This window comes from Geotrypetes seraphini, chromosome 6 (genome assembly GCF_902459505.1).
Source record: "Geotrypetes seraphini chromosome 6, aGeoSer1.1, whole genome shotgun sequence".
NCBI classification, from domain to species: Eukaryota; Metazoa; Chordata; class Amphibia; order Gymnophiona; family Dermophiidae; genus Geotrypetes; species Geotrypetes seraphini.
In genome coordinates this window covers 87,855,337-87,881,442 of record NC_047089.1, presented here as the reverse complement: position 1 = coordinate 87,881,442, position 26,106 = coordinate 87,855,337, and the positions used below count along the sequence as shown (strand labels likewise).

At 41.3% G+C, this 26,106-nt stretch overlaps 2 protein-coding genes across 4 annotated transcripts in view; one reads left to right on the top strand and one right to left on the bottom strand.

Moving 5' to 3' along the window:
- Positions 1-13,529, bottom strand: part of ACOD1 (aconitate decarboxylase 1) — a 26,622-nt gene extending 13,093 nt beyond the window's left edge. Inside the window, exon 1 of the mRNA XM_033950190.1 lies at positions 13,287-13,529. Within this exon, the coding sequence (XP_033806081.1) occupies positions 13,287-13,403 (117 nt within the window). The 5' untranslated portion in view covers positions 13,404-13,529. The remainder of the gene's footprint in view (positions 1-13,286) is intronic.
- Positions 13,486-26,106, top strand: CLN5 (CLN5 intracellular trafficking protein). Of its 3 annotated transcripts, XM_033950193.1 has the most exons (5): positions 13,486-13,570; positions 13,711-13,753; positions 18,948-19,122; positions 22,138-22,363; positions 24,734-26,106. In XM_033950193.1, exons 3-5 carry the CDS (start codon positions 19,039-19,041, stop codon positions 25,237-25,239), a joined length of 816 nt encoding a protein of 271 aa, XP_033806084.1. In that variant the 5' UTR covers positions 13,486-13,570; positions 13,711-13,753; positions 18,948-19,038; the 3' UTR covers positions 25,240-26,106. The 3 variants fall into 3 exon arrangements, with proteins under 3 accessions (XP_033806084.1, XP_033806083.1, XP_033806085.1); XM_033950192.1 differs by lacking the exon at positions 13,486-13,570 and having other exon boundaries at positions 13,577-13,753; XM_033950194.1 differs by lacking the exon at positions 13,486-13,570 and having other exon boundaries at positions 13,577-13,753; positions 22,138-22,202; positions 24,734-24,888.

Genomic DNA, 26,106 nt, shown 5'->3' with positions numbered 1-26,106 from the left:
GTCACTACTGTCAGGGCTCTGTACCGACTCAATCACTCAATCGCTGTTTGAAAATGGGCCAACAGCCTGGTTAATTCACACCGGCTGGCCAGGACAAGATAGTCAGTGGCATTTAAAAGGATAGTGCCACTTAATATCTGCTCTGACCACCACATCATTGTCCATATAGTGCCAGGGCAAGCCAAGAAAAGAACCAGGAGTTATCTAGGCACTGCCAATATTAGTCAAGACAGGCATGTCTTAATTAGGCCCAGTTATCTATGTGGGTATGGTTCAGAATATCAGCAGTACTACAAGGGGGAAACTGAAAAGTTCTCACCCCATCCAAGAAGAGAATGGCATGGAAATGGTTCAATCATTGATCTGAAACAATGTCAACAACAGAGAATTTAGTTTCTGCAAATTAGCACTTAACGAGATATGTTTTCTAAGGAATTATGGCAGAACATTTGTTAGAATTGGGATTTTTGACATAGAGGGGTATAATCAAAAATGTGCTTAAGTCTGAGGTTGGACTTTTTGTGCAAGATGTCCACAAACCCAGCAGGAAAAATGTCATTTTCAAAGATGCCAAATGTCTATCTTTTATTTTTGAAAATAAGCTAGGTATAAGTTTTGGTCCTTAGGATGTCTACCTTTTTTGCCCATTTTCAAAAATAAAAATGTCCATGTGAAAAACATAAAAAAGCAATTTTTGTAGACGTACCCACCAACTATCTTGTCTGATCGTAATCCCCCTAGAACTGCAAGGTATAAGCAGAATAGAAGTCACAATGTAATCGTGGCAGAAGGAATCCCCATCAGCTGAGCCGATTTTGGGGATTCCCCCTCCAGGATCTGCTGAGCTGCAGAGCCCTACACCCCTCCCCTTGACATCCCCTGACATCCTGGACCTTCCCCTGACATCCCTGATATCCTGCTGACATCCCCCACATCCTCCTGACATCCCCGATATCCCGCTGAGTCCTGGACTTCTCCCTGACATCCCTAATATCTCGCTGACATCCCCCACATCCTCCTGATATCCCCAATATCCCACTGACATCCAAGACTACCCTCGACATGCCCAGACATATCGGACCCCCCCATATCCCCCCAACATTCCTGGGCCCCCCCCTCCCACATCCCCGGTGTCAGCATAGCTATCACTACCATTCAGCATTTTTAGTTGGCATTACTTATGTCAGCGAAGGCCTATGGGAAATTATATCAATCTGACTCTGGCATGTGAATGCAGATAGACCCTGAGGGCAGGGAGACTGTTTTAAGTAGCCCTGATTGAATCATGATTAGCTAAAAGGTGTTAATGTCTGATTAAGAGGGTGCTTAGGACAATGGGTCCAGGTGCAAAGTTAATCAGAAACTATTGTCAGAGACAGACTGGAAATACATATATGACCATAGCCTATTCTTCAGTTGTCTAGCACAAGTTTACTAAGAAGGGGGAGATTTAACTTCTATTGAAGATTCCAAGCTATAAAAGCCTCCTCAGGGGTGTAGGGCTCCGCAGCTCAGCTGATCCTGGCAGGTAGAATCCCCATTAGCTGAGCCACCAGGAATCTCCAAAACCGGCTCAGCTGATGGGGATTCCTTCAATCGCAATCAGCTGATGAGAAGCCTATGAGTTTTGGGGTATTTTTGTTCTTTAGGTTAAGGGAGAGGGTCAGGACCACTGGGGGAGTAAGGAGGGGTCATGCCTTAAATCCTCCAGTGGTCTTCTTGTCAGTTTGGGCACCTTTGTGGAACTTAGACGCAACTCAAACAGGTCTAACTAAAGCTTTGATTATAGCTGGGGTACGTCCAGGTTGAAGTCCACCCGATTCCCACCCATTACACACCTCCAAACATGCCCCTTTGCTCTCTGGACACACAGCAGCTCAGAAGTGCTGCTGCACATCCAGAAAGTTGGTTTTGATTATTGGCACTTGGACATCCCTGCTATTAGTACATCCAAGTGGCAGCTGGTTTTTGAACGTTTTAACCTTTTCCTATCGTGGGCCCCGGATGACGGGACATTCCAAAAATGTTGTTGCCATTGTATGTCCCATACTAATAAAGAGCCAGGAACACAAAATATTTGAATTTACAGACTTATGACTTATTTACATTATGTTTACAATAGCCGTAAATGATAACGGTGAATAATACAAAACTTTGCTAAAATAATTATGATTGGAACCAGCGTAACATAAAATGTATTACGATAGGAAAAGGTTAAGTTTTGATTATGAGCCCCATAGATCATAGGGACAAAACTGATATGTAATCTTGAAGTTTGTCAATTTTATGCATTTTATGTATGTTTTACTGTAAGCCACTTAGGCCTTTTAAGCGGATAACAATTAGAATAAATAAACACTCTTTTCAGCTACTGTGGCAAAATAGCGCTCAGAATTTAGAAAGTTGGTTAGTTGGGCTGAGAACGTTTCAGCACCCTCTCGTAGATAGCTTCCAGGAGCATCCAACCACCCACATATTTCATGCCGGTGCCCAGATGAGGCACCTTAGCACTGGATATCCAGGTCTAATTTAGCTGGCAGCAGTCAGCATAAAAAAAGAACCTCTACTGACCACCACCAGCACATTTGGTCTGGTCTGTGTTCATCAGTGTTTTTATGTCATAGATACTATTGTGGGTACTTCTGGTTGTACAGCTGAGGAGTTATAGCATGGGAAAAGAATAAAAACAGAGTGAAAGATCCAAGGCAGGAAAGTGGGTAAATGGGAGAGAAAAAGATTTTTTTTCTAGGCTTTATCCAAAACACATTTTTTGTTGTTGTTGTTTTGAACCAGAAGTGTTTATCAGTTAGATTCCGTTAGAACCTCAAATCAGAAACCCTAATTATACTATGCTTCAGACACTGACATATAGGGCTCCTTTCACAAAGGTGTGCTAGCATTTTTAGCGCACACACAGGATTAGCGCGCACTAGCCGAAAAATTACCGCCTGCTTAAAAGGAGGTGGTAGCGGCTAGCACATGCGGTATTTTAGCGCACGCTAAAACTGCTAGCGCGCCTTTGTAAAAGGAGCCCATAAAGTTAGAATTATTTTAATGGAAGTGGGTTCTTTTTAATTTCTGTGTGCTAAACTACATATTATTTACCATCTAAGTCTCAGCGTTATTAAAAACAAATGTTAATCTAAAATATGCTGAGACCAATAAAATGGCCTTTTGCTGTGCGGGGGTCAAATTGTGGAATTCACTTGTTGGTCAGTTATAAAAATGACATGACAGGGGTAATTTCAGAAAACTATTAAAAACGCAGTTATTTGTTAATGCATTTTTCTAGGAACTGATCTTTGTGGTTGTTCTTTTGATGGGCACATCATGTGATTTTCTGATGATTATATGTTAATGTTTGTTTGATTTTATTTGTTTTATTGAATTATGTATGTAACGATATGTAAACCGTTTAGGTTTAAACGGTATATACATTTTTTAAATAAATTATGAAACAAAAAAAACCCTGCTATACAAACCTTCAGGCTCATCCAATATTGCTTATTTTATCTCTCATCCCATTTACCACAGATCGGTTCAGTATACTCTTCACCCCTTCTTCCTTCCTTCCTTTTTCATCACCCTCCCCCACCCCTTTCCTCCAGTGTGCATTCTATAATTAGTTGCCTGAAAAGTTATTTCTATTAGAAGTCCAGGATCTCCATATTCCTAGTTAATCAACATCGGGCAGGTTAAAATCTCCTCCAAAATCAATTTCTCCTTTGATGCAATTTTACAGATGTCTTCAATACAATCTTTACCCTGCTCTATTTGTGTGTGATCTCTGTTGTCACTCATGTTTGGTAAAATCACTCTGCGGATGGGCAGACTGGACGGGCAATTTGGCCTGTATCTGCCATCATGTTTCTTTGTAAATTAATTAATTAAACAGTAACCTAAATAAAATGAAAAGTTTAGGGTTTTTAACAATAGGGAGTAACAAGTGTTTTGTGATTTTGTAGTATTCAAAACATATATGCTAAAATTTGATATTTCTGATAGCACTCCTTAATATTCAGTTTGTTACGAGGCATTTAGGGGTGACATTATCAATGTGGGCTATCATTAAGAAGTGTTGTTTTATTGTTAACTCCAGTTATTAGTAATTAGGTTTATTGAATAAAATATGCCCCATGCTAAAACAGCATGAATTAATAGTATGATAACATATCTTAATGGTATCCTACATTGATACCCTTTAGAATGCTACATGACACTTGCCTCTAATTCGGAGATTCTGAATTAGAACAACACTTTTTATATAATAATTGCCAGGTAATAGGTTATAGTATAAATATCTGTATTTATTTAAATAATATTAGTTACCAGAATAGTAATGATGATCACTTGTGGGATTTTTTTAATATTTGATTTATTTTCTTCTGTGGAAAATCTTGATCAATCTGACACTAGAATGTTATTTAATGAGGAAATGAACCCAATTCAAAAACTTGATTTTCTCATCAACATCAGTTTTAGATCTGAGTACCGGAATCACTGTGATCCCAACTCACCCCTCTCCAAGCTGTCCCATTTGTATTCCAGGCCAGAGTTTGGGAATAGCAGAAGTGATTCTAATGCTAAAGCATAGGAACATACCCAGATTTCAAAATCACATTCATACAGGTCATTGTGTGAGGTGATGGAATTGTAAAACAAAAAAAATCTCCACTGTGTTGACAGACTGGTTGAGTCACTTACCAGAACAAAAGCAAAAATTACTGCATTTGCACCACAGTTTCCCATTTTGTTTTCAGTCACTTCTGCTCAGACATGGCTCTTTAATGTGTATCAAAAGCAAAGCTAACCTGTAATACACTGACTGTTAAAAACAAACTGTCAAATTCTATAGAGTCCATTTAAAGTAGGCACCTAACTTAGGCCTCCTTTTATCAAGATGTGGTAGGGGTTTTTTATTTTGAGTCACTGCGGTAAAAGCTCTGACACTCATAGGAACTCTATGAGCGTCTGAGCTTTTACCACAGTGGCTTGCGATAATAAACCCTAACACAGCTTAATAAAAGGGGGCCTTAATTGGTTAATAGGCTTAATTGACATAGATAATTGAGAACAATTCTTAGTGCCGCATTAGTCAGCACCAAATTTTTAGGCGATCTATATAGAATCAGGCCCTGAGTCTACCAAATACCATTCACAGATGACAAGTTTCAAGTTTAATTTGATTTTAATATACTGACCATCGCGTGCACCTGGCCGGTTTACAAAGCTAAGAAAGGTTAATATAAAGTTTTTTGTACGGGGTAGGAGGGGGAAATGTGAACATTAATTAGACAAATTATAAATACAAACATGAGTTTGAGGGGAAAGGGGGTAAAAGTTAATAATTGCATCATTAAACACAAATAAGTAAAGAGAAATATGTAAACTGAGGAAGAGGTCAAAGGTAGGGCGATTCTGAACATTCAACACAACTTTATTGAGATAAATGTGACACTGAGGGGTCCTTTTACGAAGGCACGCTAGCCAATTTAGCGCAAGCTAAATGATAATGCATCCATTATATTCTATAGATGCGTTAGCATTTAGCATGCGCTAAATTGGCTAGCGTGCCTTAGTAAAAGAGGGGGTGAATGCATCCATATAAAATTATCTGGATGCTTTTAGAACTCTGTTTGACCGACTCAGGTTATCTGGGTAACTCTGGCCGGCATGTGTTGAATATCTGTAATTAAACAGTTCCTCAAAAACACTCCCACTGCTGTTCTTTTTATCCATATACAAAGCATAGCAGTGAATAAATAAGGGGGAGGAATTCTTAAATTGAAGTTTCTCCGACTGACGTCCATGAATAGTGTAAAAAATGGAAAAAATATTTACTTTACCGGGACCCAAGGAACAGAACACTATGAGTTTAAGGCCATGGTGATGGGTCTCAATATTACCAGATAAGATGTCAATTTCCCACACAATATTCACTCAAAAGAAGGCCAAAGTATGCCTTTAACATATGACACCTAAAATGTATTATTAAAAATCTATATATAAAACACACAACAACCAAGCATTCTTTTAAGAAAGAAATAAGAAATTATGTGCATCCATGAAACAGCACACAAGAAATGTTATGTTATTTATTTCTTATATACCGCTAAATCCGTTAAGTTCTAAGCGGTTTACAAAGAAATTTACATTAAATATACAATCATTTCTATGATATATGTTTGATTATGTTTATTGCCTGATATAAATTGCTTTGAGCTGATCTTGTTTCAAGGAAAATAGTATAAAAATATAATACTATAATTACATAGTTACACAATAATCACTGTGATACTATTACTAATTGCCATCTCCTTCATATCAAGAAATGTATTATTTTATTAGGAATAGAAACTATCAAAGTTGGGGTAATAGAGTATTATATAATTTGACAACAATTAAAATATGTCTTCATTTCACTTGGGTCAATTTTTTCTAATAGCATTTCATTTCAGTATTTTCGGGGTAATTCTATCAGAAGCCAACTAATCATAGGGAGCAAGAAGGCACCTAAATGTCATTATCCCCCCCCTCCCTTTACAAAAGCTTAGTGCGGTTTTTAGCGCTGGCTGTGGCGGTAACAGCTCCTACGCATATAGGGCTCCTTTTACAAAGGTGCGTTAGGGCCTTAACGTGCGGAATAGCGCCTGCTAAATTGCCAAGCGCACTAGACCTTAACGCCAGCATTGAGCTAGCATTATTTTAGAAGCATACAGTGTGGTTTAGTGTGCGGTAATTTTGTGCGTGCGCTAAAAACGCTAGCGCACCTTAGTAAAAGGAGCCCATAGAATTCCTATGAGCATCTGAGATGTTACTGCCAAAAACCACGCGATGCTTTTTTAAAAGGGGAAGGTATGTTACAGTATATATATACACATAAATGGCCCTTCACATGCATAAATAACCTCCCTCCCCCATTCTCCTAAAAATTAAAAAAATAAAATGCCTTTGCTGATGGGCATTTCCAAGTCCCAAAGAGAAAGTGAGGAAGGAACCAAGGAAACGCAAGATAGATTGGTCATTTGTAATAGATAGATTGTGCTTTGTAATATTTGATTGTACTCAATAAATTCTACTTTATGACAGGTTGATGTGTATGGTTCCTGCTGTGTGGTTGTTTTTGTTTTTTGGATTGCATTGATTCCCAAGTTCCACCAGCTAAAATCACAGAAAAGCACAACAGTTAGCTGCAGCACTTTGAGTTGCCAATGCTCGCACTACTAGCATACTCAGTTCTCGCACGTAAACTGAGCATGCCCACACAGAACCAGTAGCAGCAGCTCAGAAAACTGCCATGCTTTTTTGACTGGTGGTGATGGACTTCAGGGCCCTGATTTTATAAATAGCACTTAACAATGCTTAACGTGTAGGTGACAATTGGTGTGGCTGTCAATCAATCGCTAAGCACCGCTTATAGAATCTTGCTTAGCAGTGCCTAGACATTCTTAGGCATCGCTAAGCATCCTAGAGGTAGGCGCCAGTATATTGGGCCAAGTTTAACCTGGTCTAATTTACCTGGTCTAATAACTCTGACATCTAACAAATCAGCAGATCGGCTCAAGCCTAGTAAAAAAACCAGAGAATTAAACCCTATGGAAGAAATGATCAAGGCAAAAATATGAGCTGTCCAAAAAAAGGGAGCGTCTCAGCTAAGTATTATATTTTGTTACCGTTTTCTGAGCATTCAGCTTGACAAATTGGAAACAAGTAAGAAAATCTCTTTGACACTGACAGCACTTTTTGCTTTAAAGCTTTGATTGCACAATATATTTTGTATCACGCTGTATAAGTCTATGATGGTGTGAGGCATGGCTTGCAATATAGCCTTCCGACCTTTACAAGCCTGGAGCTTCAGTTTTTGGCTGTCGTTCCGATTGCTTTCACGGTCACACTGAGGATACACTTTCACAATTCAAAGTTATAAAAATTTATAAGGTAAATTTCCGATTTGTTCAAACTATTTTCACAGGGATACAGACAATTGTTTAGTTAGTAGAGTTCCCTGATTGGGTTTTTGAACAGTTTAAATCATCTCAAAAGAGCTTGCATCTGTAGTCAAGCACTTATGCTGCTGGTTGCTGCAGAGACAGGCTGTTGAGTGCTGCCATCTTTTGGGGAGAAGGCAGGGAAGACGGGGAAAGTGGTGCTATGCCACAACAACGTGAACCCAATACCAGATGCATTGCAAATTATATTTACGAAGCCTATCCCCCCAAAACATGTTTTTAATGGCCTGAGCTAAAAATAGAAGCAACCTTGAATATTCTGTCCCTTTGCACAGACTCCAGAAATAAATCTAAGGAGGCCAAACACTATTTACAATTTTGTAACCTTCTCTTCTGCTGTGGCAGATAGAGTAGGAGACCTTGATTTAAGCTCAGCTGTGGTAGCAGAAGTTCAAGGATCCAAATTAGTTTATTTTCTGTGCCTCCCACTTTCACCTCCTGGCAGGGCCGTAGCAAGCTATGTGTGGGCAGTGCAGTCGCACAGGATGCAAGGGAAGCAGGAGCTCCAAAATTGTGTCCTGTCCATTGTTTTCCCCAATTGGCTGCGACATAGTGAGTGGAATAGGGCTCTAGGGGGCATGTGACACAGGGTGAATTTCTGGCTTGGGATGGTCCTGCCTCCTGGCTGTGACCATTGTGGATATTCCTTATTGAACCTACCTTGTGAGTTACAAGTCATCATCAACTTTGTGCGATATACTGCCAAATAAAAATACATCTAAGTGGTTTACAATTCCACAGGAAAGACTACATAAAAACATAAAATTTGAGCCACAACAAAGTAAAAATTTACAACCCATTCGGTAAAAATGCTGATAAAACATTATATTAAGGAAAAGGGGTAAGTGGACACAGTAGGAAAGATGTGAAGTGTTGGACCCATCTATCACACAAAATCTAGCAAATGATATTTCCTCTGAAAAGCTTTAATGAGAGGAAATGCTGAGAAAGTTCCAGACAAAGAGCATATGAGAATTTATGCTTTCCATTGCACCATTTTTACTGTCATTTATTACTACAGAGTCAGAGAATAAACACAAATTATTTGTTCAGGAATTGTTGAAAACCAACAGGAAGTAAGTTCTGTTGCAATGCAAGAAGCTAATGAAAAGTCACTATAGGTAATCTCACTTCCTATCAGAGTGCAGGACTTCCCAAAACAGCATAAGCAAAAGTGAAAATTTCTTACTGAGGTCAGATTCCCTCTCAGTTGTAGTGGCCAGTGACCTTAGAAAGGTTCTCATGTAGGGTTACATACATCCGGATTTACCCAGACATGTCCTCTATTTAGAGGACTGTCTGGGTATCCGGATGATTTTCTAAAACCCGACAGTTTGACTGGGTTTGGGACTCTCTCTGAGTCCAACCTAAATTTTTGTTTACCTTCGGGCAAGCAGCAGAAATCACCTGCGGGTGGGAGCCACATCAATCGTTATCCTGCCACAGGTGCCAGTGGTCCAGGGCAAGAGGTCCTGTTGCAAGCCACTAAAGACTTGTTGGTGCTGGTTGGACATAGCAGGAAAGGCCCTGGCTTTGCCTGAGCTCTGGGCCACATCCGGAAGGTGTCCACACATGCACATGATGTCATTATGTCCGTGCATGCTTGTAGGCCCTCCAGATGCAGTCCCAAGCTCAGGCAGAGCCAGAACCTTTCCTGCCACCTCCAACCAGTGCCAAACGAGCTTCCAGTGGCTTGCAATAGGAGCTCCTACCCAAGAACTACCAGAACCTGCAGTAGGACCACGATTGACGTGGCTCCCACCCGCAGGTGACCCCCCTGTTGCCATCCCATGGGTGGGGGGTGGGGTGAGGAGAGGAGAAAAGGGAGGGAAGGAGATGAGACAAGACGAGATGAGGTTTGTGTGTGGGCAGTACTGGGGTGGGACAGAGCAGGGCTGGAGTGGGACCATATGTCCTTTTTTTTAATTTAAAAAATATGGTAACCCTATTCTCATGTCAGAATTTAAATTGAAAATTAATACGGAAAAACCTAAGTTTTTCTTTGCATCACCAAATCTAAATGAAGATGTTACATCTATTGTTGTAAATGACACAATTTATAGCATCCAGCCAACCATAAAGATACTTCTAGATCCAGCCATCCATAAAGGTAATTCTAGATCGTACCCTTACAATGAAAAATCAGGTTGACTCGTTGGTTCAAAGGGGTTTCTATACTTTATGGAAACTGAGAACTATTAGAGCATATTTTGATATTAATGCCTTTCAATTGCTGGTTCAATCATTTGTCCTTAGCCAATTGGACTATTGTAATATTGTCCATCTTGCTGGTACTCAGAAAAACCTTTACAGACTGCGCATAATTCAGAATGCAGCAGTCAGATTGATTTTCAACTTGATTTTTATCGCCGACTGCACTGGCTTCCAGTTGAGGCACGGGTTAAATTTAAGCTCGGCTGCATTTGCTTTAAGGCACTAACAGGCTCAATTCCTGAGCATCTTATGGAATCTTTTATTATTGCAAACTGTAAACACTCTAGAAAATCTCATCCATTGTTTTCATTCCCCTATGTAAAGGGATGTAAATAAAATAAATTTCAGGAACGATTACTATCTTTCCAGGCAGCCTCATGGCCTACGGATTTACCTCATATATTCACATTCCCAATTTTGCATCAACAATTTTGACATGCCTTAAAGACATATCTTTTTAGGGAATCTTTTGGAAGTTAGAAATAGGATGTTTATTCATTTGTATTATTAATTTTTGTGAACCGCATAGAACTTAATGGTATTTGCGGTATACAAGTGAGTTTTATGTTATGTTATGTTATTTGAATCATAGAATCAGCATGTACCTAGCATAAGTTACACCCCTGGCCCATCATTTTTTAACACTCCCTCCTCTATATGAAAAACATCATTTTTAGTAATAATCCACACGTCACTCAGCAAGAGTGTATCTAGAAAAAGGCAGCAGCAGTGAGCAATAGACGAATCGTGAATCGGGCACTAGTGGGAAGTAGGGCTATGGATTGAAGGTCATGTGCCCCCTAAGCCTAACAAATACCAACCGAGTACCCCCACCCAAGTTCCACGCCAGACCTGCCCAAACTCCACCCCTGACTCCACCCTATAATAATAGTATTAATTGTAACACAATTTCTTCCATTCATTTTTCATATACACACAATATAATCTTATTACATAATGGTAACTACAAAATTTAAAAAACACAAAGCACACTGTACGCACAGAAAATGTTAATTATCATTTATATTCGGGAGATTTTTCAAAGAGGTCAAGGCAGATGACTTTAAAATATGCAATCAGTAACAACTATAGAAAAATAGACAAATATAGACCACAGTATAGACAGCAGATATAAATTCTCAAAACTGACACATTTTGATCACTAAATTGGAAATAAAATAATTTTTCCTACCTTTGTTGTCTGGTGATTTCATGAGTCTCTGGTTGCACTTCCTTCTGACTATGCATCCAATATTTTTTTTCTTTCTTTCTGCCTCCTGCATGCTTCCTATCCTCCAGATTTCATTCCATTTCCCAACCAACATCTCTCTGTCCCTCCATGAGTCCAATTTTTCTTCCTCTCTCATCCACCCATATTGGCAACAAGTTTCCATCTCTCTCTCTCACTGTCCATCTGTCTTGAGAGATTCTGGCATATCTCCACCCCCTCTACTGCCACATCCAACATTTCTCCCTCTCTCATCCCCCAGATCATATGCAGCATTTTTCACCACTAACCACCAACCCCATACCCATTTCTCCTTCTATCACCCCTCTCCAACACCATATCACATCTCATCCACCATCACTAAGTCCAACAACCTCTTGCATCCCTTTCAATCTGTCCCTCTGGTCCCTCTCCACTACCATATTCAACATTTCTCCCTCTCAACCTTCTATTCCCCATGCACCTCTGCCTCACTCCTCTCTACATGCCCAATTTCCTTTCTTCCTTTCCCCATGTGCACCATCTCTCACTAATACTCATGCCCAACAATTCTCCCTTTCTATTCCCTCCCCCACTATGTCCCAAATTAGTGCCCCCTTCCTCTCTCCATTGTGTGCCCCATGTTTATGCCCACCTTTCTTTCTCTGTTGAGTTCGTGCTCCCTCCTCCTCACTGCCTTCCAGCCTTTGTCCCAAAATTATGTTGCACTGGCCATACACCCCTTCTTCCCTCCCCTTGTCGACCCATGCCAAAGCCTGCCTGCCCCCCCCCCCACTGAAGCTGCCGATTCCTCCATTCCTCCCTGTCCGCTGCACCCCCAAAGCCAAACTGCGCCAAAGCGTGCATGCCCCCCGCTGAAGCTGCCAATTCCTCCCTGCCAGCTGCATCCCCGAAGCAGACACACTCAATTCTCCCCCCCCCCCCACGCCATCGCCACCGCCATTCTGGGCAGGGATGGGATGGGCCAGGCGTGTGCAGCGACTGCACATGGCTGGCCCACAAGCCTTCCCCCAACATCAATTCTCATGTCAGAAAGAAGGTTCTGGGACAGCCAGGCAGCGATTGGCTGGCCTGGAACCTTCTCTCTGACGTCAGAATTGACGTCGGGGGAAGGCTTGTGGGCCAGCTGCATGCAGTCCCTGCACACGCCTGGCCCATCCCTGCCCGGAATTGCGGCATCGGCAGCGCTGGAATGGGGGATGGATAGTGTTGGGTGGCAGGGTCCACTTCTGGGGTACTGCAGGTGGGGATGCAGGGAGGAATCGGTGATGGCGGCAGTAAATTCAGCAGTAGGCAGGCAGGGAGAGACCCGGGCAGAAGCCAGCCTGCATACCCCCAACAGGCAGCCCACATACCCCACTGCAGGTTGAGAAACACTGGCCTATGACATAAGGCATACGGGGACAGACTTAAAGACTTTAATATGTATATTTTGGAGGAAAGGTGAGAGAAGGGTGCTATGATAAGAGTATTTAAGTATCTATATGGCATATACTGTATACATATGAGGCGAGTCTCTTTCAATTGAAAGGAAATTCCAGAGTGAGAGGGTATAGGATGAAGTTAAGAGGTGATAAGCTCAGGAATAATCTAAGGAAATACTTTTTTACAGAAAGGATGGGGTATATCTGTGGAATAGTCCCTTTATTGGGATAGCTGTAGAGACTCAACATTTCTACTATTTGGATAGTAGCCCATAGCCCTAAATATCTGGAATACTTTTAAAGGTTTCAGCCAGCATAAAAAACCACCTCTTTCTTTCCCCCTGTTTTTATTCAACTGCCAAATTAAAAGTGTAGTGGACTATGTAATGGTCTTGACTTGGAATGCTGTACCTGTTGAAAAAAATGAATCAAAAAGATTTGGAAGAGAAAAAAAATATGTATAGAGTGGCCCAAAATTTCTTCTTTACAAAAAAAGAAAGCGTAACTGGAAAAACAGCGCAGGAACATTCTGTTGGCACTCCAAAACGTGTAGGTAATTCAAAGGAGTAGAAAGGAGAACTCTCAAAGACTAACTAATCCTTGTTCAATACAGAAAAGGAAGCAGATGACTCTCCCGTTTTCCTGTGCTGGCTGAATCTATGTCACATGACTTGAGCTCTCCTGGTCAGCTGACAGTGAGTAAACTGGCAGATGCATTTTGATGGCAGTCTGGGTTTTACCAGACTGTAGCCAGTGATTCTGTTTGAGCTCCTGCCTAACAGCAGGATGTCGCTGGCCACCTGGCTTCTGCTGACAGCTGTATTTATTTCTGCAGGCTTCGGAGAGAAGCAGCAGCAAGTGTGGCCAGTGCCTTACAAGTAAGTGCTTGCCTTGCAGAAAGGAAATGTGATCAGCTTATATGATCGCTAGTGTCTGCTTTGCACTGGAGGAATTAAAGGGGAAAAAAAGCTGTGTTTTAAAGAGAGACGACATTATCGCAGGTTTTTTTTTTTTAAACAGCATATTCGAGTTGTTTTAGCGATAGGGTAAGTAGTTATTTGAAAGATATAGCCATAAACTGCTTTTCTTCGTCGGTTCTCTCCCATTACTTCCTATCTTCCTATTTCTGGATTTCCTCCTTTTTTTTTTGTCCGAGATGAACCTTTATTCAGCCTTGTATGCTTCTTAGTCAGTCCCTTGTGCTGCCCCACCCTCTTTCCAATTTTAATAAAGTCAAGAATCATAATCACACCCCAATACCAATTCAATTTAGACGTCATACTTCTAAATATTAATCTGTGTAAGATTTGTACATATACAGAGTCCATTTATCTAGGTAAATTTATTTATTTAATTCACTTTTTCATTGTCCAGGATAAACATACTTAGGACCTATCAAACTGTGCTAGCAGTTTGTTGTGCGGTGAGCTGCGCCCGCGTTGCTCCTGACACATAGGGGTCCTTTTATCAAGCTGTGGTAGGGGTTTAACACGCGGAATACCGCGCGTTAAACCGCCTGCCGCACTAGTCGCTAACGCCTCCATTGATGAGGCGTTAGTTTTTTGGCTTGCCGCAGGGGTTAGCGCGTGATGAAATGTCCGACGCGCTAACCTCGCTAGTGCACCTTGATAAAAGGAGCCTCGGGAGAAGCGCGGGCCATTCAGCGCAGCTCTCTTCGCTAAAAACTGCTAGCACAGTTTGATAGAAGAGGCCCATAATTTTAGTACAAGATTACAATATAAGTTTTTATCCTTACATGGCACATACTAGGGGTCTGATATTAATATACATAATATGCAGCTTAATGGTTACAATTTGCCATAGTTATCCTTACGGTACAAGTTTTATCGTAATTTGACACATGGATAGTTTACAGGTTAGATTTGCCATAGTTACAGTGTAAGATTTTACAGTGTATTTTTCACTCCGTAAGACATTTAGAGGATGAAAACAAGAAAAAAACCATTCTGAACCAAATTATCCCTGCTAGGCAAAGGTTTAATCAAAATGCATATCAACAGAACCAAAGCATCAAAATATAAGGGCAAATTAATAAAACATACCACAAAGCATATCATAGAGCAAAGGATCAATTAGAATGCAATAGAATAAAGTCAGGTCACCACATGCAGGAATAATGGAATAAAACATATTTACTAAGCAACCATATGTGAACTAAATTGTAAAATAAGATATATGAAAGTATCAGAGCACAAGACAACAGATAAGTTAAAACACAGAGTAGAGGCCCAGCTGACTAGAAGTGAAAAAAATGGGCTGTCCCAGGCAATAAGTAAATTAACAGAGCATGATGAATCCATCAGAATTCCAGTGAAACAGAGCATGAACACAGAAGACAAACTCAAAGACCCAGAGCAATAAAGCAAAATAATGCAGCGTGGTGCCCAAAGTTAATGAAGAACTAGACGAGACCCGTGCAAGGCCAAGGAAACGCCGTCAACTGCAAACCAAATCGGATTTCTTCATGGTGCATCCCAGGCCGAAAATGCTTTGGTTTTCCTGCTGGGGGATGCCGACTCCAGCTGTATCAGCAATCAGTCCCCCTTCGGCGTCAACGAAGCCCTGGCCTCTCCCCTGCTCTCTTCCACACTGGCAGCCGCTATGCTCAGATGTCGACGACAGTTGCACACTGCCTCCCTTCGGGTGGAGTCTGCCCTGGGATCTCTCCTCTCTGCCATCATCCCTGGCCTGCCGTGCTGTGCCTTCTAGATGTCTGCAGTAGTCTCCACTGTGTCAGCTGAGAGCGTTCCGAATGCTGATCTCCCACTTCGCCGATGAAGTGTCATGGTCCCAGGCATTAGCGCGCTTGTGCACCACTGGCCCCAAGGCAGCCATCTAGCGACCATCACAATTTAAAGATACCACCGGGAGGGGGGGGGAGGTGTGTGTATATTCGTTCCATAAGAAGCATCCTTATTTCCACCCATTTTTATGGGGGAAAAAAAGTGTCTTATAGAGCGAAAAATACAGTAAGTTCCTTATATAACACATACTGGTTCTGGTACCAATATACAGTACATTTCTTTGTAGTCCATGGGTCAAAGGAGGGAGTTAGGTGAAGAGGTATGTTTTATTGCTTTTCTAAAGTTGAGGAGTCCTTCAAGGGATCTGATCTGTGGTGGCAGTCAATTCCAGTGGCTCGATATAAAGTGGGAGTAGGATCATTGTTTGGCTGTTTGCAATTGAAGAGCACGACCAGGGGACGTTTTGAGGCTATTTCATCCTGGGAAGAGGGACCGGTTAGGCACATACGAAGGAAGTTTAGCTATCATGTAAGCTTGGTGCCATGTTGTGCAAGGATTTGAACGCTAGCATTAGGCCCTTGAAGACACAATGTTTGGCAACAGGCAGCCAGTGAGCCAACGCTAGAGCCTGGGAGGCAGGGTCGCAGGCACGGAGGTTTTTTAGAAATCTGATCACTGCGTTTTGAGTACACTGGAGCCATCGTACATTCTTCGCCTTGAAACCATTGAATAGCATATTGCAGTAATTCATGCGGGAGAGTACTATGGCATAGAGTAGTTGGGAAAAGTCAGACTCTGAAAAGTAGTTCCTTATTTTTCAGAGTTGTCGCAGGTAGTAAAAATGAGCAGTGGCATACCTAGGGTATGTGGCACCCGGGGCCCATCATTTTTTTGACACCCTCCCCCACCCCCCATGTAAAAAATATTTTTTGTAATAACCATGAAACAGTATAAATGGTCAGAATAGAAACAGGGAGTGAAAATTTTCTTTTATTGAACCTCATAAATGTAACCATTATTCCAAACATAACATAACATAAATTATGTCTGAATTGTCATGACATCAGAAGTACATTTGGAGTAGTTGCAGGTGATGCTTGGGACAGTTCTGATTGTGTTAGTTCGGTTTTATGTGTTTTTTGAATAGAGGGGTTTTTATTTCTTTTTTGAAGGTTTTGTAGTTTGTGGTCAAGGTCAATAGGTTGTAGAGTTGGGGGTCAAGTGTTGCAGCTCGAATGGCTAGGAGGTTGTCGAACAGTTTTTTTCTTTTGACGTTTTTGGTTGGAGGGTGTGTGAATGGTGTGCGAGTTCTCCTATGTCTGGTTGAGGTGGAATGAATTATTTAGCTGAAGAAATTAGTTACACCCCCCCATTCCACACACATTAATTTTCTTCCATTTTTGTTCCCATTATAAAAAACACTGATAAGTTCCCAGAAAAAAAATACATTAAAATAAGAAGTGAAAACAGATGAGAACATAACATAAGAATAGCCTAACTGGGTCAGACCAATGGTTCATCATGCCCAGTAACCCATTCTCATGGTAGCCAATCCAGGTCACTAGTACCTGGTCAAAACCCAAAGAGTAGCAACATTCCATGCTACCGATCCAGGGCAAGCAGACACTTCCCCCATGTCTTAATAACAGACTATGGACTTTTCCTCCAGGAATTTGTCCAAATCTTTCTTAAAACCAGCTAAGCTATCTGCTTTTACCATAACTTCTGGCCACTTCATTTTTAAGCTTAGATCTTTTCTTCCAAACAGAGACCTTGCTAGATGTCAAATACAGATACCAAAATCCACAGAGAGAGAAAAACAAAAAAGAGAAAAAACGAGTGATAAAGAGGGCCGAAAGGGGTATCAGACAGCCCGGCACACAAGAATAGAGTGCTGGGAACAATTCCTCATATAACCCCACGGAACCTCCACCACCTAATGTTATATTTTATATTTTTTTCAAACTTATGGTAAGTTTTGCTTGGCTACATTGCTCATTTCTTTAATGCTTATTATAGCTGTTTGAATTGCTATATTGTATATCAAGTAAACATTACTTAGCTTTAGCTTAAAAATCATTCCCCGGCGTTCTGACAACAGAGGAGGGGGGCGGGACCGTGGCGGAGGAAACAGCACGAAGCAGCGCAAGATCGCTGACATCGCGATCTTGCTGCAGGCTGCTTCCCTACTCTAAATGGTGCGTGGAGGCCAGAGGGATGGTGCGGGGAGGCCAGAGGGGAGGAACCGGACGTCGGGGGGGGGGGGAGAACGGACGCCAATGACCATGCTGGGAGCACCCCCTCAGGGCGTGCACCCGGGGTGGACCGCCCCCCCCTTAGTACGCCACTGAAAATGAGGAAGATACCACCTGAGAGATGTCGCAGGTAGTAAAAATGAGGAAGATACCACCTGAGAGATATGGTTGGAAAGCGACAGGTTGCAGTCAAGGAGTATTCCTAGGCTATGCATTTGGCCTTTCGCAGTTATAGTAGTCGAGTCCCAGTGCAGTGAGGGATGGGCACGGTTGCAGCGTTCTTTGCGGATCCAAAGAAGTTCCGCCTTGGAGATATTTAATTTAAAAAATATTTCCAAATGGAAAACTTCAAAAAAGAGAAGACAAACATCCCCAAAACAAGTACTAAATAAAAAAATAAAAAAAAGTTTGCTAACTACCATTCTTCACAAATGGTAACAATCTGCCAAAAACCCAGAAAACAAGAAGGCAACCCTCAGAAACCTGAAAGATCTATCCAATTGTAACGCCATCCTTCAGTAGGGCACAAGTAATCTCTCTCTATAAAATCGGATGTATCTGTGTATGTATGTATGCTCCAGCATAACTGAAACACGGAGAGATTTCAGCCAAACTTGGTATACATATGACTTACTATCTGGGAAAAAATACTGTGAGGGTAGGAAGGGGGTGACGTGTGACATGTGTTTTATAGAGATGGAGTTGCTTTGACCAGTTGTGTGAAGCTTCGGGAATGATGTCACTTTGACCAGTTGTGTGAAGCTTTGGGGATGATGTCACACAGTCATTCAACAGTATATAAGGAAGTGCAGCTGTGCTGTGGTATAGTGAAGCCTAAACAGAAAGTTAAAAATGAAAATTTGTGTGATGCTAATCCTCAAGTAAATGTAACCAAAACCCAAGTGAATTTGAAAGTAAACGTAATTGTCAAATAATTCCCTGCTGCCTAGATAAGCGCTTTTGAAAAGATGGCCAGCTAAATGCATAAATAAATTTGCTTTCTTCTCAGTACTGGAGCGATTTTGTCTCTTTTTTTCACTTTTAACCTGTAGGCATTTTGATTACCGTCCTACGCCAGATCCATTTTGTCAAGCTCTGTATACATTCTGCCCAACCGGCTATCCTGACGGACACATTCCTTTGATGAAAGATGATGACACTATTGAGGTTTTCCGACTGCAAGCTCCTGTGTGGGAATTCAAATATGGAGATCTTCTTGGACACTTTGTAAGCAGTTTGTCCCATATCAAATGGATCTACTTTAACACTTAGGGCTCCTTTTACTAAGCTGCACTACGCATTTTTGCGCGCGCTAAACACTAACGAGCCCATTATAAGTCTATAGACGTGTTAGCATTTAGCGCGCACTAAAACGGCTTATGCTCCTTTGTAAAAGGACCCTTCATTTGCACAGCTAAATTCCCTTTGCTAAAATATGGTATGAATCGTAGGTTTGTTTGTTTTATTAGGATTTATTTACCACCTTTTTGAAGGCATTAACTCAAGGGGGTGTACAGCAAGAATAAGTCAAACATAAGCAATAGGCAATTACAGTAGTAAAAAAAAATATTCAGATTAAAGTATGAGTATGTATAGTATGTTACATTACAATGTCAAATTAGCAAATCAAAAAGAACTTTTATAAATGCCATCAAAATCAATAAATATATAGAGACAGCTATAATAAAGACATCTGCAACATGATCACTAAATAACTCCCCATAAAACGTGGAGAGCGAGACCTCAGAAAATGCATGCTCTACTAGTGATTTGTCAGTAGCTTTTCTCTTAATTGCACTTTTGTGTTTAATGTTTCTCTTATTAAAACATCTTTTAGTCTTGCCAGTGTAGATTAATTTGCATGAACAGATTGCACCATAAACCACTTGCTGTATCTCACAATTCAAAAATTCTCAGCTCAAAATTGTCACCAGCGTCAAAGATGCAGAACTATTAGAAAACGAAGGTAAGAAATCCTTTTTTTAAAAAATTTGACTAAGGAGGAAAGAGAATCCCTCACTTCCCTCAAAAATGATCCCATCATAGTCATCAAACAGGCGGACAAAGGTAGTGCTGTAGTCATAATGAACAAGCAAGACTGTATTGGTGAAGTTCACAGACAAATCCAAGACAAAGGTTTTTAAAGAGTTGCCTAAAGACCCCACTCCCAATTTTACAAAAGAAGGTTCATCTGCTTGATCAGTGTCTTGCAAACGTTTCCAAGCCGCAGCACACTAAACTTGGGGCCACAGCTGGAGGGTCTCTGCGCATGCACAGATGACTGCTGATATCAGGCGCTTGTATGACATCACCACATTGACGTCTCTGCACATGCGCGTGGCCCTCCAGATGGGGCCCTGAGCTTGTTAACCCTGAAATTACTACACAGGTGGGAAGGTGCAGAGAGCAGGAGAGGTGCCACCATCGGCTGACTCGCCTACATGATGTGCCTCTCGCGCCACACCTGGAATCTCGCTGTGGCACACAGTTTGTGATACACTGTGCTAGATAAGGCAGTAGCTTCCTGACAGACAAAGAATATAATTTTCTTAACACACTCCATCCCAGGATTCCCATGATGTGTACTTATTGAAGATTCATGTCATTTATTTCACCTCCAGGAAGACTGATAGTCTCGGCTATCAGATCTGACCTGGAAAGCATTGTCCATATTTATTGACACATTTTTGAGACCTTTGGTGCCATTAATCCCTTCTTACACATGTGATTCTTCATACATTATCAGTATTGTTGGGCTGTCTCACTCTTATAATGATGGACATAGAATCCCTCTATATGAATATTCCTCAGATAGAGGCATTTGAGATAATTAGGAAGAACAGAAGCACCCACGCAAGAATACCAACAGAATTTATAGCAGAACTACCTTCTTTGCAACAATTTATTTATATACTAGTCTTATAGCCCGTTACATTAACGGGTGCTAGAATATATGTGTGTGTGTGTGTCTGCCTTTATTTCTTTCTCTCTCTCTCTCCTTAGCCGCTTTCTGTATTTCTGTCTTTCTTTTTCCTCGGCTGTCCACCCATTCTCCCTTCCTTTTACCTTCCCTGTGTCCACCACCACCCCTTCACTGCTCCCCTTATCCAGCAGCAGCCCTTCTCCCTTTTTTTTAATCTCCCCCTGTCCAGCAGCACCTCTTTCCTGTCCCCCTGTCCAGCAGTAGGCCTCCCTTCCTTTTTCTCTCCCCCGTCTCTTCCCCTGTCCATCAGCACCTCTTTCCTGCTCCCCCGTCCAGCAGTAGGCCTCCCTTCCTTTTTCTTCCCCCTAGCACCTCTTTCCTGCTCCCCCGTCCAGCAGTAGGCCTCCCTTCCTTTTTCTTCCCCCCTGTCTCTTCCCCTGTCCAGCAGCACCCCTTACCTCGCGTCTGCCCTCTGCCAACAGCCGCCGCGGCCGACAGCCTCCGTGCCGCCTGAAGCCGACAAAACCCTAAGCCGTGCATGCGCATTCCTACCTGTGGAGACCTACAGCGCACGGAAAATGGGAGTACGCAGGTAAGAGTGTGCATGCGCGGCTTAGGGTTTTATTATATTAGATTGTTATTTTAATACTAGGACCCCCAATGCATTCACTTGCTAAAACACAGCCATGTCGGGTCAACAATAAAATTTATTTAGCTATATTTATTTCACAGAGAAATAGTACAAGCAAATTAATGGTACAGCCATGAGGGCCACTGTGGCTAACTTATGTCGCTGACTTCAAAATTGACTTTTTGAAAGAACATACATAAAAAGATAAAGAGGTATAGTGATAATATTTTCATGGTCTGGAGAAGGAGAAGGAGAAGAGAGAGAGCTACACACTTTTTTCCCAATTCATATACAGCAAAAATGAAGTACCAAGAGGGTGCTACGAGAGGTGTGAAGTATTTTGTGTGGCCCCGGTCTAAGGCGATGCAGTGTTTTCCTCTGCTGCCCCCGGGTGTTTACCGTCTTGCCGGCTCCCTCCTCTGTCTTGCTGCAGCATTTGCGCAGCCCCAGAAAAAAAATTTTCGGCCAATGCGGCCCAGGGAAGCCAAAAGGTTGGACACCCCTGCTGTAGACCCAGTAGAGACTCCAGTTCCATTTGAACTGCAATCCCACAGGAGCAAATAGAAATTGCATGGAGCAAAACAAAGCAGTGTATTTGAGGGATTTTTTTTATACCATAGCTAGAATTTCTGCAATTTGAAAGCAATTGTGAAAGACAGATTTAATTGTATTCATTTTTGTTCTTCAGAAAATTATGCATGATGCTATAGGTTTCAGGAGCAGCCTGACTGGTGAAAACTACACAGCAGAATGGTACGAGCTCTTCCAGCTTGGGAACTGTACTTTTCCACATGTGCGGCCCGATGTAGCCGCTCCATTCTGGTGCAATCAGGGAGCAGCCTGTTTCTTTCGAGGAATAGATGACCAGCACTGGAAGAAAAATGGCAGCTTGATCACAGTGGCCAAACTGACAGGTATACGGCAGATCCAGCACTAGGAGGCACCGCAGAGCGGTGCCTTCCGGGTCCCCCGCCCCTCTTGCTGCCGGCTGTGAGTTGCTCTGCATGTTGCCAGAGAGTTGCAGCTAAGTTTTATTCCTCTTCTTTCGGAAGTGCAGGGTATTGAACCTCCCACATCACTTCTTTGCTGCCTCACCGCTTTAAAGGGAAGTTCTTTGCAGCGTCTTTGCAGGAGGGTTGGTCACCGAATCAGCGAGGCCAGTTTAAAAAAAAAAAGAATCAATTTTGAATCGATTCACCTGAAGTGAATCGAATATCGGGCAGCACTACCCTGGACCCAACCATATGGGGTGTTGCTACAGGAGTATGCTACCACCTAATCGCAGGGCTATTCATATGATTAGATGGTAACCAATAAATCACTTAACCCACCTCCAGCAGAAGCAGCAAAAGAGCTATCGTTGCCTTATTTTAAGCATGATTCTTACACTGGCAATTTGTTACTGCTTGATTCCACACTGCATGGGTAGTTCATAGGGCTAGAGTAGATCTGCATAATTTCAGTAGTCCTTTTTTGGACCATCTTCAGACCCTAAAAGGGCATTCTATAACTGTACATGGGCAGTCAATGTGCACTATAAGTGCATAAATTTGCCTCACACACCAAAACTGCACTACTTGCTATTCTATAAGGTAGTACTTAAGTGCAAGGGGCATATATCTGAGTAGAGCATGGGCATAGCATCAACTTACAGATTACTATAAATTATAGATTACTATAAGTTACATGCCTTGCGTAGTGCATATAGGCATGCCAACTTAAGACTACCATTGACATGCCTAAATATTGGCATGTTGCTGTTGACTTAGGCTAGAATTTTATAATGGAATCTTGTTGCCAAGATGGTGCTACAGAATTGGCGCACGGCATCAAACTGCCTAACCTAAGACACCAAGTTATAGAATTGCCACAATATCTTTCCAGAGGCACAGCCTCCAAGCTAAGACACAGCGCTACAGGTTAAATCACACCAATGACCTATACAGCTGGTTTTCTCTTCCTTAAAGCAGTAGATAGACAAGTTGATATATATATATAGTCATCATTACTTTCTCTTTGGGAATTATTAGATTTCCTTCCTTAGTTGTCCTAAATGTCAATTTTCTTTTGCACATTTTTGTAAAGTAACACCTGTCCTGCATCCTGATTCAGGGCTAGATTCTTAAAACTTCGCAGTAAAATCAGATGGGCTGTTGTCGCAGCCGTTACTATAGTGATTTCAAAAAGGGGAGTCATTCTCCAAAAACCTCACATGCAAATGAGGTTGGTGGAGAGTAACGAAGATTTGCTAAACCTGCACGTGCCCATTAGGATGCCAGTATTTACACCCTTTCTTGCTAACGAACCTTTGGTGGCTCATTAATAGATTTACCCCTTTTAATCCTGATGAGGTGGAGTGAGGTGGATGGTGAAATTTAGTAAATCATAGTAAATGATGGCAGATAAAGAACACAGGGGCAAAAGACACAGGAAAAGAGTTGCTCATGTTAATACATTGTTGGACAAATACTGCTCATTGATTAGAATATTTTGCTAAACTAAAAGTCCTTGGGCTCCTTTTACTAAGCTGCGATAGCGGTTTTAGCGCACGCTAGATGCTAACGCCAGCACTGAGCTGGCGTTAGTTCTAGCCTTGTAGCGTGGGTTTAGCGCATGCTAAAAACGCTATCGCAACTTAGTAAAAGGAGACCCTTGTATTGTGTGTTTGTCAGAAAATAAATTCTGTAATCTTAAGGTTTATGCTTTAGCTATACTTTGTGCAGTGGTTAGGCATTGCATTTCTGTGCCATTCAAATATTTTACTAGTCTGTTTTTGGTCAGTTTTTGTTTCAGGACTGTCTCTGCATTTCCTGGAATGCTAGCCTAAAATTTAGGGAAGGTTCATAGCTGCCATTTACCACATCATAAATTGATATCACTGTTCCAGTTCTTCAGGCTTCATACAGTATATTTGTGTGTCAGGCCCAGTTTGTGATTTAAAAAAAAATTTAGACCCAAAGGAAGTACTTCATAACTTTGCCAGTTATAGAATATATAAACCATTTTTGTGAGTATAATTTTCACCTGTACTGCAAACACTATGCTGCAGATTGTCTCCTGATTTAACAGGGTATGTGTTCATTGTATCAGTTTATTATACAGATCTGAAAAGTCTGACTTTGCTTCCTGCCTAATCTATTTAATAATAAATAGTATTTAATAGTAGTAGTATTCAATTAATAGATTCCAAATGGAAAATATCCCCCCCAAACTTAGAGATTTGATTTTAAGGATACTAATACAAAACTACTAATGAGTGTGTTTCATTTCTTTCATTTTCACAGGGAGTATATTTAATCAAATGGCAAAATGGATGAAAAAAGATAATGATACAGGTATCTATTATGAGACTTGGACAGTCCAGGCCCATCCTGATGCAAACAGCACTGTATGGTTTGAATCATATGACTGCTCCAAATTTGTACTGAGGACATACCAGAAGCTGGCAGAGTTGGGAGCCATCTTTGATAAGAAAATACAAACAAATTACACCAGAATATTTCTGTACAGTGGAGAGCCTGTTTTCCTAGGGAATGAAACATACCTTTTTGGACCCCAAGGAAACAAAACTATCGCTAACGAAATTAGAGATTTCTACTACTCATTCAGACCACACCAGTCACCAACAGAAATTCTCTTAAGTCTCATACAAGTATTTACTGAAGTGTGCTTAGAGACAGTTTTCTTCTTCTTTTATAATTTTGAGTACTGGTATTTACCTATGAAGTCTCCTTTTATCAAGATCACATATGAAGAAATTCCTCTTCCCAACACTAAAGAAAATACTTGAAGATTTGTCTTGTGAATAACCCACTGCAAGAAAGCTGCTTTGCACACAAGGATTAGGTAAATCTGGGAAATCATTGGGATGTTGTGGACATTTTTGTCAGTAAAATTATTTTTTTTTTAATTTTCAAAGAGTAAATGCTACGTTTTCTTTTTTTCTTACAATACTAAACAGCGGCATCCTAAACAATCATTCCCTTCATTGGAATCTACATTATTGTGACATAGTAACAGGATTAGAATTATATCAAAACAGTCAAGCATTTGTAGGTGTGGTTATGCTGTCAATCTCTTGTGGAAATCACTAAGAATTCTATTTCTCTATTTTTGGGAGAAGAATATGGAAAAATTTAAGTCTCAACTGATTTTGGTCATTGGGATAAAAGTGATTTATTTTTTTTAACTTCACAATTGGTGATCATACCTTTTATTCAAGAGGTCTGTTTTTGTGATCATACCTTGTATTCAAGAGGTCTGTTTCCTCTAAAAAGTTATCCAGTAAGGTTATAGTAAGGGTATGGAAAATTTGCCAGCTAAGAAATGGAGGGTTCATGCATTTGGGCTACAAAATTCCAAGGGCGAGGTACAATATAGAAGTGAAGTATTATTATGCATGAAAGAAGAGCAGGAGCTGGGGTTGATCATATCTGATTATCTTAAGGTGACCAAGCAGATAGGAAAGGTGATACCAAAAGCCAGAAGGATGCTTGGATGCACAGGGAGCAGAGTGGCCTCCAGGAAAAAAGGGGTGATAGAAACATAGAACATGATGGCAGAAAAGGGCCACGGCCCATCTAGTCTGCCCACACTAATGGCCCACCCCCTAACTACCTCCATGAAGAGATCCCACATTCCAATCCCATCTTTTCTT